The sequence below is a fragment of the Pseudophryne corroboree genome, chromosome 1 (assembly GCF_028390025.1).
Source record: "Pseudophryne corroboree isolate aPseCor3 chromosome 1, aPseCor3.hap2, whole genome shotgun sequence".
Lineage (NCBI taxonomy): Eukaryota > Metazoa > Chordata > Amphibia > Anura > Myobatrachidae > Pseudophryne > Pseudophryne corroboree.
In genome coordinates this window covers 279191974-279209383 of record NC_086444.1, presented here as the reverse complement: position 1 = coordinate 279209383, position 17410 = coordinate 279191974, and the positions used below count along the sequence as shown (strand labels likewise).

Sequence of the window (17410 nt, the reverse complement as noted above, 5' to 3'; positions counted from 1 at the left end):
CTCCCCCTCCTCCATGTCTGACCCCTCATCATCAGTCAGACTGTAGGATATTGGCCAAAGTACGTTTTGCGGACAAATGGCAGGGGACTGAGATGCTGGTTTTGGTACTGAGTATCTTTTCAGAAACTCAGTCATCGATTGTCTTAAGTATGGCGTCTCTTTCTCATTGCGGGACAATTTAGTAGAAGAATTGGAAATCATTCCCTTAATGGCGTTCAGCCAAGCTGGCTCTGCTCCACTAGCCTGGGAAGGTACACTGCACTGAGTACACAGTAGTGAACCCCCAGGAGAAGAGGAACACTGTGCCTTACATGAAACACACTTTTTGTCTGACATACTGTGACAGTGACAGCACACACACACACACACACACACACACACACACACACACACACACACACACACACACACACACACACACACACAAAGAGGTTAAATGCACAATTAACCCACAAAGAGCCCTTCCATGGGGTACAGAGACAGTATGTAGCCAGCACACCGCCCATACTGCTAAAGCCAAGCTTAGCCGGGACGCAGAGTAAGTATCCAGATTGGGGACTTAGTACACTAATAATCGCTCCCCCCCTGCTATGACCCCCTGGTACTGCTGATGTAATCTGGAGTCTCTCTGGAGGAGCTGCGCGTCCCTGTCAGTCAGCGTCTGTGTCCACTGCAGAGGTAAAATGGTGCTGGCGAGCTGCTGGATCCGCTCATAGTCAATGGCACACGGTCTTCCCACTCTTTTTTTTATACTGGCTGAGGTAATTTTATGCTTAAAATGGAGTCAGCCCCCTTTTAAGTTTGTAATGCCAGTCTAGGTACTGTGTACACAATTAGTGTACTGAGACTCAGTTCGCCCCCTCAGAAGCTGTGTGTCTGCACTGTGTACTGAGTCTGGAGACCCAGCTGCCCCATGTAGAAGCCGAGTGTTTCTGTACCCTCATGCCGCCATATTGGGCGGCGACCCGCTAACCGGGACGCCGGCTTAGTACTCACCACTCTTCTTTCTTCTGGCTCTGTTAGGGGTGGCGGCGTGCTGCAGGAATGTATGCTCGCTGTGGTGGGGCTTGCAAATAGTTCCCTCAGGAGCTAGTGTCCTGTCAGTGGGGGAACGGGACCATTAACCCTTCAAGAGGTTTGGCCGTTCCCCCCCTAAGTCCCACTAAGCAGGCAGGCTGGTGCCATCCAGTCCTGCCTGAAAATAACAAACAGATAAAATAAATGCAGAAAACTCTTCAGGAGCTTCCAGTGACGTGACCGACTCCTCCGGGCACATTTTCTAAACTGAGTCTGGTAGGAGGGGCATAGAGGGAGGAGCCAGCGCACACTATCAAATTCTTAAAGTGCCCAAGGCTCCTAGTAGACCTGTCTATTCCCCATGGTACTAAATGGATTCCCAGTATCCCCAAGGCGGTAAGAGAAATTAGGAATTCCAGGGGTAGGCATGAAATGTTAACGTAGTACAACTCTGTTAGCTTATTATATCAATTACAGTAAAACTCTACCAGCTTCTTTTATAATTAGCGGTGCCATTCCAATTTGTTATATAATAAAGGGGGTAATTCAGACCTGATAGTAGCAGCAAATTTGTTAGCAGTTGGTCAAAACCATGTGAACTGCAGGTGTGGCAGATATAACATGTGCAGAGAGAGTTAGATTTGGGTGGGTCATATTGTTTCTGTGCAGGGTAAATACTGGCTGCTTTATTTCTACACTGCAGTTTAGATTTCAGTTTGAACACACCCCACCCAAATCTAACTCTGGGCAGGATGTACTATCAATGATCGTGGGTCATCGCCGGTCATCGCAATGATGCTAATCGCATATGTACTAACATATGCGATTAGTATCTCAAAGCGATGCCAGGGGTGTCCTGCAATCAGTGATGGGCCGCAGGAGAGGGTTTGAGGCGGCTTCCCTCACCTCCCAGCCCCGGGAGGTGAAGTGCATGGAGTCCCCGTGATCCTCCTTCTCCCACCTGAAGCTGGAAGGAGACAAGGCTGTGCTGCGGGGGAGGAGGAGGGGGGCCGGCGGGAGGGAGGTCATCGTGAGCGGCGCAGGTTGGCGGCGGCGGTAAGAAGCTCATAGGCTTCTATAGGGTATCTTGCTGGAAATGGTCAGCGCGCTCATTAGTGGAATGGAGAGATGAGAAAAGAGGTGTTGCGGAATGGGTGAGATCTATATGTGTATATATGTGTGTTTGATTTTGCTTTCTTATGGATGTGTATATAAGGCAATGATAATCTAGGAGGGGTGTTTAACACTCACTTTATTGTGTGTACAATGTTCTGATGCAGTATGCAGGCTGCTGTTTTATCAGCAACCTCCTTTTGATATGTTATAAGTTCTTAATTGTCCTTCGTTCACCGCTGTCAGGTGTGTCCTGCAGACTACCCTTTGCAAGGTATACCTTCCTAATGGTATACCAAAATGAACCCCAGCTCAGGTAAATGTCAGGTGTACCCTGCGGGTCACCTTTACCATAGAAGTGGTGAATGCCTATGTTCCCTCTGAAGCTGTGTCTTAATACAGTACTTGGGGTGTGTGATCAGTGCGGCGTCCCGCCTGTGAGTACCCTTTCATGTGTAGCACTGAGGTATGGGGTCGTGGGCTGAGTGTCTTTCACTTACCGCCGGGGGCAGGTCTTGGCCTGCCGCCGGTGAATGCGTCTCTTCCTTCCCCACCTCAGGCTCTCAGTCCTCTTCCTTGGTGCCCTCCGTCTCCTTCGGTCCGCGCGCTGCCCAGCGGCCGCCGGTTTCCTCCGTCTCCTCCGTCTGCGTGTCCCGTCCGCTGCTTCCGGGTTGGCGCGTCACGTGCGATGTCACGTGAGCGCTCTGTCTGTCTGTGGTGAATACTGCTGCGTTCCCTTCTCCGGCCGGAGGGGGAAATCTGTAGATGAGTGTGGTGTCAATTAGCAAGTCCCAACGCGTTTTAATTGACACCACACTCATCTACAGATTTCCCCCTCCGGCCGGAGAAGGGAACGCAGCAGTATTCACCACAGACAGACAGAGCGCTCACGTGACGCATTCACCGGCGGCAGGCCAAGACCTGCCCCCGGCGGTAAGTGAAAGACACTCAGCCCACGACCCCATACCTCAGTGCTACACATGAAAGGGTACTCACAGGCGGGACGCCGCACTGATCACACACCCCAAGTACTGTATTAAGACACAGCTTCAGAGGGAACATAGGCATTCACCACTTCTATGGTAAAGGTGACCCGCAGGGTACACCTGACATTTACCTGAGCTGGGGTTCATTTTGGTATACCATTAGGAAGGTATACCTTGCAAAGGGTAGTCTGCAGGACACACCTGACAGCGGTGAACGAAGGACAATTAAGAACTTATAACATATCAAAAGGAAGTTGCTGATAAAACAGCTGCCTGCATACTGCATCAGAACATTGTACACACAATAAAGTGAGTGTTAAACACCCCTCCTAGATTATCATTGCCTTATATACACATCCATAAGAAAGCAAAATCAAACACACATATATACACATATAGATCTCACCCATTCCGCAACACCTCTTTTCTCATCTCTCCATTCCACTAATGAGCGCGCTGACCATTTCCAGCAAAATTCCATTACAGGAGGTAGGACGCCTCCAGGTCTAGCAGCACTCATTAGCACCCCTCCCCCTGTGAGCGCAGCCTCCATCCATTTGAAAAATTCTATAGGGTATCGCCATCAAAAGATGGCGATACCCCCCGGCGCCGTAAACCTGGCGGTAGGGTCTTAGTACATATGAAAATGCTGTAAAACCCCCGAAAATGGGTGTTTTACCGCATTTTCCCTTTAGTACATCCCGCCCTCTCTCTGCAAATGTTATATCTGCCCCACCTGCAGTGCACATGGTTTTGCCCAACTGCTAACAAATTTGCTGCTACGATCAGGTCTGAATTACCCCCTAAGTACTACTGTTTCAGCTTACTATATCATTAGCAGTACTACTCTTTTGGAACACATTAGTAGACAACAATGCTCCTGGAAGAAAAACGTTTTCTCCTGGTTCTTTCAGACTGATTATGGATGTGACATTGAAAAGGGCAGCGTGTGTACGTACCACCCTGGGGCCGTGCACTGTGTGAGGAGCATTCAGGCAAGGTAATTTTATCATGCCCACACTTTTTGCACTGCTGTCACTCTTGTGGCTTTATAGCAATAGAATAACCCAGCTGTATATAATTTTGAAACTAAGATTATATCTATTTATTTCCCATTAGTACATGAATAACGTTTAATATATCAGCTTTGTTATTATTCTGTAGCCCCCTGTATGGAGCAGGACAACAGTGCTGTTATGATGCCCATGGAGCTCAGGTTTTAACCGCTGATTCAATAGGGGGCAGCACCCCAGACCGAGGTCATGACTGGGGCTCCCCTCCGTACAGGAAGCCCCCCCGAGTACCAGGCTTCTCTCATTGGGTCTATGATGTGATCACTTTCTATTACTGTTGCCTGTGGTCAGATAACTGCCAAGTCTACATGGAACTGAGACGATCAAGTGACTGTCGCACATATACACCACCAAAAGTTGGTAAGAAAAAAAATTGACATTAGGTAGGCTGACCATACTAGCCCTTTAAACTGGGACACTCATGAATTACACAGGTTCTGTGGCTGATTAAAACCAGGTGACATGCAGGCTTGAAGTCAGCCAGCCACAGAACCTGTGTAATTCATGAGTGTCCCAGTTTAAAGGGATAGTATGGTCAGCCCACATTAGGAGATTGCATTATGGTATAATATGCTGTGAAATAATAAATATTCCTTAATCTTCTAAAACAGCCTCAGCTTTTGGAGAGCCTCATTTTATAAGTTTTGATGGCTTGGATTACTCCTTTAAGGGTAAAGGACAGTATGTTTTGGTCGCATCTAGTCATCCTTCTCTAAACATTCAGTGCCGGACCACGCCTTTTTCAGGTACGTTATCTAACTTAATGAAGTAAGATTTTGGACACAAAGTTGACTTGATATAATTTTATAAAGTCAGGCCAGCATTTTTAAAACAATGAACTATGTGATTTTCTAGGTTACTGTGAAGTGTTAAAATAAAAAATGAAATCTTTTTAACCATTGGTGTATTCCCATCACTTAGTACAACTTGCTGTTTTGTGCCTATTTGTTTCACCTTGGATTTAAATGGGACAAACACTTTTTTGTATTACAAATGTGTCCTCTTACATCTTTGCCATGTGCGCTACAAGTTGCGTTACACATAACGCTTGAGTGCTGCGTGACTCAGTAGCGCAGAGCATCTTTTTTTGCATTGTTTCCATAGAAAAATGCATTTTAGTCGCAAAGTAATACAATAGGACACACAAGCAGATTCTGCTAATTAAAATGATATGCAGCATGCCTATATTATGTGTGTGACTACAACTGTATTTGCATACAAATTCCATGCTACAATGTTTTTGTGGAAAACATTGTAACATGGCATTTCGGATGCTGATACACCCGCAGTTACACACAAAATATAGCGATGCTGCATTTCAGTGCCGTTTCTAGCGGTAGACGAGTCGTGTGGTCTGCTCCTCCCTCTCCCCTAGTACTCTGTTCCGGGGGGTGGAGTTTCACAGAATGACGTGGTTCTGTCATGACTTATACACCCTTAGCAATGAGCAATTACCCTTGGCAATGAGCATTCATCCCAGAGCATGAAACCCCTAGCAACGAGCATTACCCTTGGCAATGAGCATTACCCTTAGCAATGAGCATGGATCCCAGAGCATGAAACCCTGGCAATGAGCATTACCCTTGGCAATGAGCATGCATCCCAGAGCATGAAACTCCTGGGAATGAGCATTACCCTTGGCAACAAACATTACCCTTTGCAACGAGCATTGATTCGATAGAATGAAACCCCTGGCAACGAGCATTACCTTGGCAAGAGCATGCATCCCAGAGCATGAAACCCCGAGCAACGAGCATGACACCCAGCACATAAAACCCCTGGCAATGAGCAGGTAATTTAAAAATAATCAGAAGCTTTACTGTAGGGCATAATGTATCACGGGCATTGCGGTGTATGGCATAATATGGAGCAGGAAGCATTACTGTGTGGGCTTAATATGGTGATTTTTTTTTTTCCTGTGGTGGCCGAGGTTTGTTGCTGCAGATTCAAAAACCTTTCTAGTGAGGCTACGCCCCCTTGCTGGAAGTTTTTTTTTTTTTATGTCTATGGGGGAGGGACATTTTTGAATGTGTATGGGGGGGGGCATTTTTTTTTAATGCTCGCCTGGGATACAAATTGTCTAGAAACAGCCCTGCTGTATATCATTTTAATCAGCGGAATCTGCTTGGGCATCATATTGCATTACTTTGCGACTAAGACACATTGTCACGCAAAAGTATCGCAAAAAAGACACTTGGTGTTACCAAGTCCCGCTATGGCATGGTGCAACATGAAGGGCTGTTTAGTGTGACTGCAACAAGGATGTAAAAGGACACATCTGTAGTTTAGTAGTGCCTAAAGATATTTACTTCTCACTCTTCTGAGCAGGAGTAATTAATTACCCAGATACGGCTTGTTTCCAACACTTATTCAATTGTAAGCATTACGTTTTTTTTCCTGTGGCGAGCAAGTGATCTGAAGGTGTCCCGGCCCGTCGGGGGTAGCCATGTCCCGGAGTGGGAGCGCATGACGACATTGCTCAGAGTTTCCCAGCAGGCAGTGGGGTCAATGGTGACGTCATCTGGAAGCGCCTCACGACACACGTGGAACGGGCCGGTACACCTTCCGATCACTTCTCTATATTAAGGTATGTAATGCAGTTGTTTGTTATGCTCTTGAAAAAGTCAACAGACTGAAACGTTAAACTTGTGATACGGAATAGCTGCTGCTCACTGTGTGCCAGCCATTAGTACAGCAAGTGAGCGTGTTCCTTGTTCACCTCAGGGTTGGAAATTTAGATAAGTCGTGTTTCTACTTTTGTGGTGATATTCTGGGTCACCTTGTTGAATCAGCGCAAGGGTTCCCAAGATTACCAATCACAATAAGAGAGCATAGACTAAGTACAGTATGTAGGTAAGGTAGTTGTAGGGAGTGGAAAAGCAGGGTGCACCATCCAGTAAATGCTGCTTCTCTGCATATGCCTATAGCTTTGGTGCAGCGTGAGCGATATACTGTTTAAGGGTGCAGTCAAATGGTTAATTCCATTCCCCTAATGGTGGAGAGACCTTGATATTGAATAGTCTTGCAGGATCTCTGAACCTTAACCACGGTTTGAGAATATGAGGTACCTGTACAGTAGTGTGATGTGAATATGGCTGCTACTGCTGATATGGTCCGGCTGTGCTGCTGTAACGGCGGCCCGCTGGTGCACTTGCAGCCGGCTGCACCTTTGAGACAGCAGTATGGACAAGCATAAACTATAAAGGCATCCAATATTGTGTCTGTGACTGTACTATTTTATCTCATTTTAAGTAGAGACCCAGAACTACAATGCTACATTTCACAAGGAGGAGAGAGCCCGTCGCTCAGTCTCAGATGGCATAAAGGTGGCCAGCATTTCTTCAGTGGCTATGCAAGAAGATGGATCTGATGTGGTTGAAGTGCGTTTGCAGAGAGGAACCCAACATGAACTGGAAACCCTATTGAATGGAGAAGTTCTCAGCTTTGATGAGCAGAGTTGGATGGACATGAAAGGTAACTTAGTTTTATGCAAAAAACGTACTTCGGGCACTAATAGGGTTTATGACAAAACTTGTTGAATGGTAGTAAATAACAACAGCTGCAGCAGACTAATGTGAGCCAGCAGATGTTTGCTAAAGCTTTCAGTGCATAAAGAAGAAAATGCATTATATATCAAAATAAGGCACTACGCTCATAAAAACCCAGTGGTATTGGCATGGCAGATATAACAAATAACACTTGTATATTAAAATAAATATATAATTTAATTACTAACAATATAGAATATACTACTAATTGAGAATGAACGCATATATATTAATCGCATAAATAAGCATATAACTATATAAAAAGCTACAAATGGAAAAGTAACAATGCACTGGACTCTAAGGGCCCGATTCAGACCTGATCGCTGCTGTGCGTTTTCACACAGCGGGCAATTATCGATTGACTGCAATTATCGATTGACTGCACATGCGTATGCACCTCAATGCGCACGCGCGTCACCAAACAGCGACAAGCTAGTGCGAAAATTTTGATTGAACAGCCATTTGCATGCTGATTGTCAGAAAGAGGCCGATTGTGGGGGTAACTGTCTGTTTTGTGGGAGTGTCAGGAAAAACGCAGGTGTTCCCATGCATTTTCTGGGAGGGTGTGTGATGTCCGCTCCGGAGCCGATCAGTCTGTTCTCTTCGCACTGTAGGAGTAAGTCCTGGGCTGCGCACAGACTGCACAGACTGGAAAAACCTTTCCATGATGAGTGAGTTGCGAACGGATGTACAGCTGTCCGCCGACTGAGGGACATTTTCGTATGGCGCACACATGAGATCACACACTTGCACGGGCGAATTTACACTCCCTCATGGGCGGCGACTATGTGATCGAAGAACAACAAAATTTGCAGCACAGCAATCAGGTTTGAATTAGGCCCTAAATCTGTTGTGCTGGCTAATGGATAGTGCAACTTGAACAGGTAGAGTCCTATTCTGCACATTAAATATGGTGCAATCAAGCCAAATACAGTACAAGGAGTTTCTTACCAGTGAATGTCCAATTTAGTTATACAGGTGAAACTCGGAAAATTAGAATATTGTGCAAAAGTTCATTTATTTCAGTAATTCAACTTAAAAGGTGAAACTAATATATTATATAGACTCATTACATGCAAAGTGAGATATTTCAAGCCTTTTTCTCTAACGTCCTAGTGGATGCTGGGGACTCCGTAAGGACCATGGGGAATTGACGGGCTCCGCAGGAGACTGGGCACTCTAAAGAAATATTTAGTACTACCTGGTGTGCACTGGCTCCTCCCTCTATGCCCCTCCTCCAGACCTCAGCTAGAATCTGTGCCCGGCCAGAGCTGGGTGCTTTTAGTGGGCTCTCCTGAGCTTGCTAATAAGAAAGTATTTTAGTTAGGTTTTTTTATTTTCAGAGAGCTTCTGCTGGCAACAGACTCTCTGCTATGTGGGACTGAGGGGAGAGAAGCAAACCTACTAACTGCGGCTAGGTTGCGCTTCTTAGGCTACTGGACACCATTAGCTCCAGAGGGATCGAACACAGGACCTGACCTTGTCGTCCGTTCCCGGAGCCGCGCCGCCGTCCCACTCGCAGAGCCAGAAGTCAGAAGCCGGCAGAAGCAAGAAGACATCGAAATCGGCGGCAGAAGACTCCTGTCTTCACATGAGGTAGCGCACAGCACTGCAGCTGTGCGCCATTGCACCCACACTACCCACACACTCCGGTCACTGTAGGGTGCAGGGCGCAGGGGGAGGCGCCCTGGGCAGCAATTAGGATACCCTTTTGGCAAAAAGACACATATATACAGCTGGGCACTGTATATATGTACGAGCCCCCGCCATTTTATTACTCAGACCCGGGACTGAAGCCCGCCGCTGAGGGGGCGGGGCCTTCTTCCTCAGCACTAACCAGCGCCATTTTCTCTTCACAGCTCCGCTGAGAGGAAGCTCCCCAGGCTCTCCCCTGCAGTATCAAGGTAGAAAAAGGGTAAAAAGAGAGGGGCGGCACATACATTTAGGCGCAAAATTATCATAAACAGCAGCTACTGGGTAAACACTAAATTACTGTGTAATCCCTGGGTTATATAGCGCTGGGGTGTGTGCTGGCATACTCTCTCTCTGTCTCCCCAAAAGGCCTTTGGTTGGTCCTGTCCTCAATTAGAGCATTCCCTGTGTGTGTGCGGTGTGTCGGTACGTTTGTGTCGACATGTTTGACGAGGACGGTTACGTGGAGGCAGAACAAGTGCAAGTGACTGTGATGTCGCCGCCGACGGCGCCGACACCTGATTGGATGGATATGTGGAAGGTGTTAAATGATAATGTAAGCTCCTAGCATAAAAGGTTGGATAATCAGTCAGGGTCTCAACCCGTGTCTGATCCTGCAGCTCAGAGGCCGTCAGGGTCTCAAAAGCGCCCACTATCCCAGTTGGTTGACACAGATGTCGACACGGATTCTGACTCCAGTGTCGATGACGATGAGGCAAAGTTGCAGCCTAAAATGACTAAAGCCATCCGATACATGATTATAGCAATGAAGGATGTATTGCACATACCGGAGGAAAACCCTGTCCCTGACAAAAGGGTATATATGTATGGGGAGAAAAAGCAAGAGGTGACTTTTCCCCCTTCACATGAGTTAAATGAATTATGTGAAAAAGCATGGGATTCCCCCAATAAGAAAGTGCTGATTTCCAAAAGGTTACTTATGGCGTACCCTTTCCCGCCAACGGACAGGATGCGCTGGGAATCCTCCCCTAGGGTAGATAAAGCTTTGACACGCTTATCTAAAAAGGTGGCCCTGCCGTCACAGGATACGGCCGCCCTAAAGGATCCTGCAGATAGGAAGCAGGAAAGTATCCTGAAGTCTGTTTATGCACACTCAGGTACTATACTGAGGCCGGTTATTGCGTCGGCCTGGATGTGTAGTGCTGTGGCAGCATGGACAGATAATCTGTCTGAGGAAATGGATATCTTAGACAAGGATACCATTTTACTGACCCTGGGGCATATAAAAGACGCTGTCCTATATATGAGGGATGCCCAGAGGGACATTTGCCTACTGGGCTCTAGAATAAATGCAATGTCAATTTCTGCCAGAAGGGTCCTGTGGACTCGGCAATGGACAGGTGATGCCGACTCCAAAAAGCACATGGAGGTGTTACCTTACAAGGGTGAGGAATTGTTTGGGGACGGTCTCTCGGACCTAGTTTCCACAGCTACAGCTGGGAAGTCAAACTTTTTGCCATATATTCCCTCACAGCCTAAGAAAGCACCGTATTACCAAATGCAGTCCTTTCGATCACAGAGAAGCAAGAAGGTCAGAGGTGCGTCCTTTCTGGCCAGAGGCAGGGGTAGAGGAAAGAAGCTGCACAACACAGCTAGTTCCCAGGAACAGAAGTCCTCCCCGGCTTCCACTAAATCCACCGCATGACGCTGGGGCTCCACAGGAGCCAGGAGCGGTGGGGGCGCGTCTCCGAAATTTCAGCCACCAGTGGGTTCGCTCACAGGTGGATCCCTGGGCTATACAGATTGTGTCTCAGGGATACAAGCTGGAATTCGAAGTGATGCCCCCTCACCGTTACCTCAAATCGGCCCTGCCAGCTTTCCCCATAGAAAGGGAAGTAGTGTTAGCGGCAATTCACAAGTTATATCTCCAGCAGGTGGTGGTAAAGGTTCCCCTCCTTCAACAAGGAAGAGGATACTATTCCACAATGTTTGTGGTACCGAAACCGGACGGTTCGGTCAGACCCATATTGAATTTAAAATCCCTGAACATTTATCTGAAAAGATTCAAGTTCAAAATGGAATCGCTCAGAGCGGTCATTGCAAGCCTGGAAGAGGGGGATTTTATGGTGTCTCTGGACATCAAGGATGCGTACTTGCATGTCCCCATTTATCCACCTCATCAGGAGTACCTCAGGTTTGTGGTACAGGACTGTCATTACCAATTCCAGACGTTGCCGTTTGGCCTGTCCACGGCACCGAGAATATTTACCAAGGTGATGGCGGAAATGATGGTGCTCCTTCGGAAGCAAGGGGTTACAATTATCCCATACTTGGACGATCTCCTCATAAAGGCGAGGTCCATGGAGCGGTTGCTGATCAGCGTAGCACTCTCTCAGGAAGTGTTGCAACAGCACGGCTGGATTCTGAATATTCCAAAGTCGCAGCTGATTCCTACGACGCGTCTGCCCTTCCTGGGCATGATTCTGGACACAAACCAGAAAAGGGTGTTTCTCCCGGAGGAGAAGGCTCAGGAGCTCGTGACTCTGGTCAGAGGCCTCCTAAAACCAAAACAGGTATCGGTGCATCACTGCACGCGTGTCCTGGGAAAGATGGTGGCGTCATACGAAGCCATTCCCTTCGGCAGGTTCCATGCGAGGATCTTTCAGTGGGATCTGTTGGACAAGTGGTCCGGATCGCATCTTCAGATGCATCGGCTGATCACCCTGTCCCCCAGGGCCAGGGTGTCTCTTCTGTGGTGGCTGCAAAGTGCTCACCTCCTCGAGGGCCGCAGGTTCGGCATACAGGACTGGGTCCTGGTGACCACGGATGCAAGCCTCCGAGGATGGGGGGCAGTCACTCAAGGCAGAAACTTCCAGGGGCTGTGGTCAAGTCAGGAGACTTGTCTGCACATCAATATCCTGGAACTAAGAGCCGTATACAACGCCCTGAGTCAAGCGGAGCCTCTGCTTCAAAACCAACCAGTGCTGATTCAGTCAGACAACATCACGGCAGTGGCCCATGTAAACCGCCAGGGCGGCACAAGAAGCAGGGTGGCAATGGCAGAAGCCACCAGGATTCTTCGTTGGGCGGAGAATCACGTACTAGCACTGTCAGCAATGTTCATTCCGGGAGTGGACAACTGGGAAGCAGACTTCCTCAGCAGGCACGACCTCCTTCGGGAGAGTGGGGACTTCATCAAGAATTCTTCACGCAGATTGCAAATCGATGGGAATTGCCACAGGTGGACATGATGGCGTCCCGTCTCAACAAAAAGCTAAAAAGATATTGCGCCAGGTCAAGGGACCCTCAGGCGATAGCTGTGGACGCACTAGTAACACCGTGGGTGTTCCAGTCGGTCTATGTGTTTCCTCCTCTTCCTCTCATACCAAAGGTGCTGAGAATTGTAAGAAAAAGAGGAGTGAGAACAATACTCATTGTTCCGGATTGGCCAAGAAGGACTTGGTACCCGGAATTGCAAGAAATGCTCACAGAGGACCCGTGGCCTCTGCCTCTCAGACAGGACCTGTTACAACAAGGGCCTTGTCTGTTCTAAGACTTACCGCGGCTGCGTTTGACGGCATGGCGGTTGAACGCCGGATCCTAGCGTAAAAAGGCATTCCGGATGAAGTTATTCCTACGCTGATAAAGGCTAGGAAGGATGTGACAGCAAAGCATTATCACCGTATATGGCGAAAATATGTTGCTTGGTGTGAGGCCAGGAAGGCCCCTACAGAGGAATTCCAGCTGGGTCGATTCCTGCACTTCCTACAGTCAGGAGTGACTATGGGCCTGAAATTAGGGTCCATAAAGGTCCAGATTTCGGCCCTATCCATTTTCTTCCAAAAAGAACTGGCTTCACTGCCTGAGGTTCAGACGTTTGTTAAGGGAGTGCTGCATATTCAGCCCCCTTTTGTGCCACCAGTGGCACCTTGGGATCTTAATGTGGTGTTGAGTTTCCTGAAATCCCACTGGTGTGAGCCACTTAAGACCGTGGAGCTAAAGTATCTCACGTGGAAAGTGGTCATGCTGTTGGCCTTAGCTTCGGCTAGGCGTGTGTCAGAATTGGCAGCTTTGTCATGTAAAAGCCCCTATCTGGTTTTCCATATGGATAGGGCAGAATTGCGGACTCGTCCGCAATTTCTGCCAAAGGTGGTGTCATCCTTTCATTTGAACCAACCTATTGTGGTGCCTGCGGCTACTGGTGACTTGGAGGATTCCAAGTCGCTTGACGTAGTCCGGGCTTTGAAGATTTATGTGACCAGAACGGCTGGAGTCAGGAAGACTGACTCGCTGTTTGTCCTGTATGCATCCAACAAGCTGGGTGCTCCTGCTTCAAAGCAAACTATTGCTCGCTGGATCTGTGGCACGATTCAGCAGGCTCATTCTGCGGCTGGGTTGCCGCATCCAAAATCAGTGAAAGCCCATTCCACGAGAAAGGTGGGCTCTTCTTGGGCGGCTGCCCGAGGGGTCTCGGCATTACAGCTTTGCTGAGCTGCTACTTGGTCGGGTTCAAACACATTTGCAAAGTTCTACAAGTTTGATACCCTGGCTGAGGAGGACCTTGAGTTTGCCCATTCGGTGCTGCAGAGTCATCCGCACTCTCCCGCCCGTTTGGGAGCTTTGGTATATCCTTACGGAGTCCCCAGCATCCACTAGGACGTTAGAGAAAATAAGATTTTACTCACCGGTAAATCTATTTCTCGTAGTCCGTAGTGGATGCTGGGCGCCCGTCCCAAGTGCGGACTTTCTGCAATACGTGTATATAGTTATTGTAAAGGGTTATGTTATGTGGCATCAGTTGAGTGATGCTTGTTTGTTGTTCATACTGTTAACTGGGTAAGTTTATCACGAGTTATACGGTGTGATTGGTGTGGCTGGTATGAGTCTTACCCTGGATTCCAAAATCCTTTCTTTGTAATGTCAGCTCTTCCGGGCACAGTTTCCTTAACTGAGGTCTGGAGGAGGGGCATAGAGGGAGGAGCCAGTGCACACCAGGTAGTACTAAATCTTTCTTTAGAGTGCCCAGTCTCCTGCGGAGCCCGTCTATTCCCCATGGTCCTTACGGAGTCCCCAGCATCCACTACGGACTACGAGAAATAGATTTACCGGTGAGTAAAATCTTATTATTTGTTATAATTTTTATGATTGTGGCTTACAGTTTAAGAAAACCCTAAATCCAAAATCTCAGAAAATTAGAATATTACGTAAAATCAATAAAAAAAGTTTTTTAAATACAGAAATGTCGGCCCTCTGAAAAGTATAATCATGCATATGTACTCAGTACTTGGTTTGGGCCCCTTTTGCATGAATTACTGCCTCAAAGCGGTGTGGCATGGATTTTATCAGCGTGTGGCACTGCTGAGGTGTTATGGAAGACCAGGATGCTTCAATAGTGGCCTTCAGCTCTTCTGCATTGTTCGGTCTCATGTCTCTCATCTTTCTCTTGGCAATGCCCCATAGATTCTCTATGGGGTTCAGGTCAGGCGAGTTTGCTGGCCAATCCAGCACAGTAATCCCATGGTCATTGAACCAGGTTTTGGTACTTTTGGCAGTGTGGGCACGTGCCAAGTCCTGCTTGAAAATTAAGTCAGCATCTCCATCTCTTGTCAAGCTGCTCCTGAACAACAAACAATGTCAGAAGCGTCTTACCTAGGCTATAGAAAAAAAGAACTGGTCTGTTGCTCAATGGTCCAAAGTCCTCTTTTCTGATGAGAGCAAATTTTGCACTCATTTGGAAAACAAGCTCCCAGAGTATGGAGGAAGAATGGAGAGGTGCACAATCCAAGAAGTTTGAAGTCCAGTGTGAAGTTTCCACTGTGTTGACTTGGGAGCCATGTCATCTGCTGGTGTTGGTCCACTGTGCTTTATTAAGTCCAGAGTCAACGCAGCCGTCTACCAGGACATTTTAGAGCACTTCATGCTTCCTTCAGCAGACAAGCTTTATGGAGATGCTGACTTCATTTTCCAGCAGGACTTTGCACCTGCCCACACTGCCAAAAGTACCAAAACCTGGTCCAATGACTGTGGGATTACTGTGCTGGATTGGCCAGCAAACTTGCCTGACCTAAACCCCATAGAGAATCTATGGGGCATTGTCAAGAGAAAGATGAGACATGAGACCGAACAATGCAGAAGAGCTGAAGGCCACTATTGAAGTATCCTGGTCTTCAATAACACCTCAGCAGTGCCACAGGCTGATAGAAGCCATGCCACGCCGCATTGAGGCAGTAATTCACGCAAAAGGGGCCCAAACCAAGTACTGAGTACATATGCATGATTATACTTTTCAGCGGGGCCGACATTTTTGTATTTAAAATCATTTTTTTATTTATTTTATGTAATATTCTAATTTTCTGAGATTTTGGAATTAGGGTTTTCTTAAACTGTAAGCCACAATCACCAAAATTATAACAAATAAAGGCTTGAAATATCTCACTTTAGATGTAATGAGTCTATATAATATATTAGTTTCACCTTTTAAGATGAATTACTGAAATAAATGAACTTTTGCACAATATTCTAATTTTCTGAGTTTCACCTGTAAGTACTCCTTTGCTGAAGATCTCTATATAGAAATTGCTGCTGTCCTAATGCTGCTTCCCTGGATGCTCAGTTCGATGTGAGCTCACAAGTGAATGCCAGAGCCGATGCTGCAGGTCGTGGGGTTGTTTGGTGGACTAAATGCAGGATTGCCAGCACTAGAACGGAGACACTGAATAGCAGGTGTGACAGTTCATTCCTTTGGTCTATGACTAGTTTAGCTTCTGAATGGACTCTGATAAAGCTTTTATTCAGAAACAAACTAGTCAGAGACCAAAGGAATCACCTGTCATACCTACCTGCTATTCGGTATCTCCATTCTAGTGCTGGTAATTGTGCATTCAGTTTACCAAATAGCCGCACGGGCCGCAGAATCCACTCCGGCAATTCACTTGTTTTATTATATTTTTTTTATATAGCTTTTTAGTTGTTGCTTATTATTATTGTTACCTATTGCCCATGCTGGTAGGTAACATGGGATTGTGAGGGGGCGGGGTGTAGAGGGAGGTATTGTGACCGGCGGTCTCCTGACCACCGGTTACGTAACTACATCCCTCTGTGATAACCTGAATGGACACGAGCACTGCTGATGTTGCTACAGTATGTCACTGAACAAGCTGCTTAGTACATGTAATAATGACACTGAGAGGCTGCATGGGTAAACATTGGGAATGTGGAGATCCAGTACATCCATGAACATGTACTGTACAGATGTGTCCTTTTTTTACTATGGCTGCAGATAGCTCCTCTAATTCACAGAAATAAAATAGTTGCCCGCTGTGAGTAACTTTTTGCTCTGTCTTCAATGCAACTAGAATGCAAAAATGAAAAATAAGTTCCACTACTACTCTCAAATCTCAGTCGTGTCGTGCATCACACACCCTATAGCGCAAACATGCTCAGTGTATGAGGACACATCTGTACACATTGGTGCTTGAATGCTCCTGGTCCACCGGATATGCATTGCATGGAACGCGGGGTCAGGTGTTGTTGAAAGGTGATAAACATACATAAATACCTATAAAATGTATACAGTATTATAAATATCAAACACACAGTACTTGTGCAATTTATATAAATAATTAAATAGAGTAGATGATAATCTATGTAGTAACAGTTACTGTGACGACTTATGTTGAGTACACACCTATAGATATATCTGCAGATCAATTTATCTGCAGGTATATCTATGGACGGACCGGGCAGTGTGTTGAGCATACACACTGCCCAATCCGTCAAGACTGACGTCATGAACTGGGCGGGCGTTTACACATGCCCGCCCAGATCAGCTGTCAGTCACCGCCGGCTGACTGACATCGGTAGATATATTGGCCATTGGTTGTGCTGCACTGCCGACGCGATATGTCTGTAAACGATGGTGTTCACAGACAAATTACTTGTACACACTGGCCGATGGACCCGTTATGTATCGGCCATTCAACAGAACAGCCGATATATTGGCCAGTGAGTACACACCTTA

General features: G+C 46.9%; 1 protein-coding gene across 7 annotated transcripts in view; it reads left to right on the top strand.

Moving 5' to 3' along the window:
- SUSD2 (sushi domain containing 2) overlaps positions 1-17410 on the top strand; it is a 384956-nt gene that overhangs the window by 134249 nt on the left and 233297 nt on the right. For 5 of the 7 annotated variants that reach the window (XM_063964300.1, XM_063964302.1, XM_063964303.1 and 2 more), the window contains exons 2-5: positions 4031-4116; positions 4281-4549; positions 4801-4935; positions 7442-7663. In XM_063964300.1, coding sequence (XP_063820370.1) covers positions 4031-4116; positions 4281-4549; positions 4801-4935; positions 7442-7663 — 712 coding nt within the window. Of the gene's footprint in view, positions 1-654; positions 673-4030; positions 4117-4280; positions 4550-4800; positions 4936-7441; positions 7664-17410 lie in introns of all 7 variants that reach the window. The other 2 variants (XM_063964301.1, XM_063964306.1) reach the window with 2 other exon arrangements.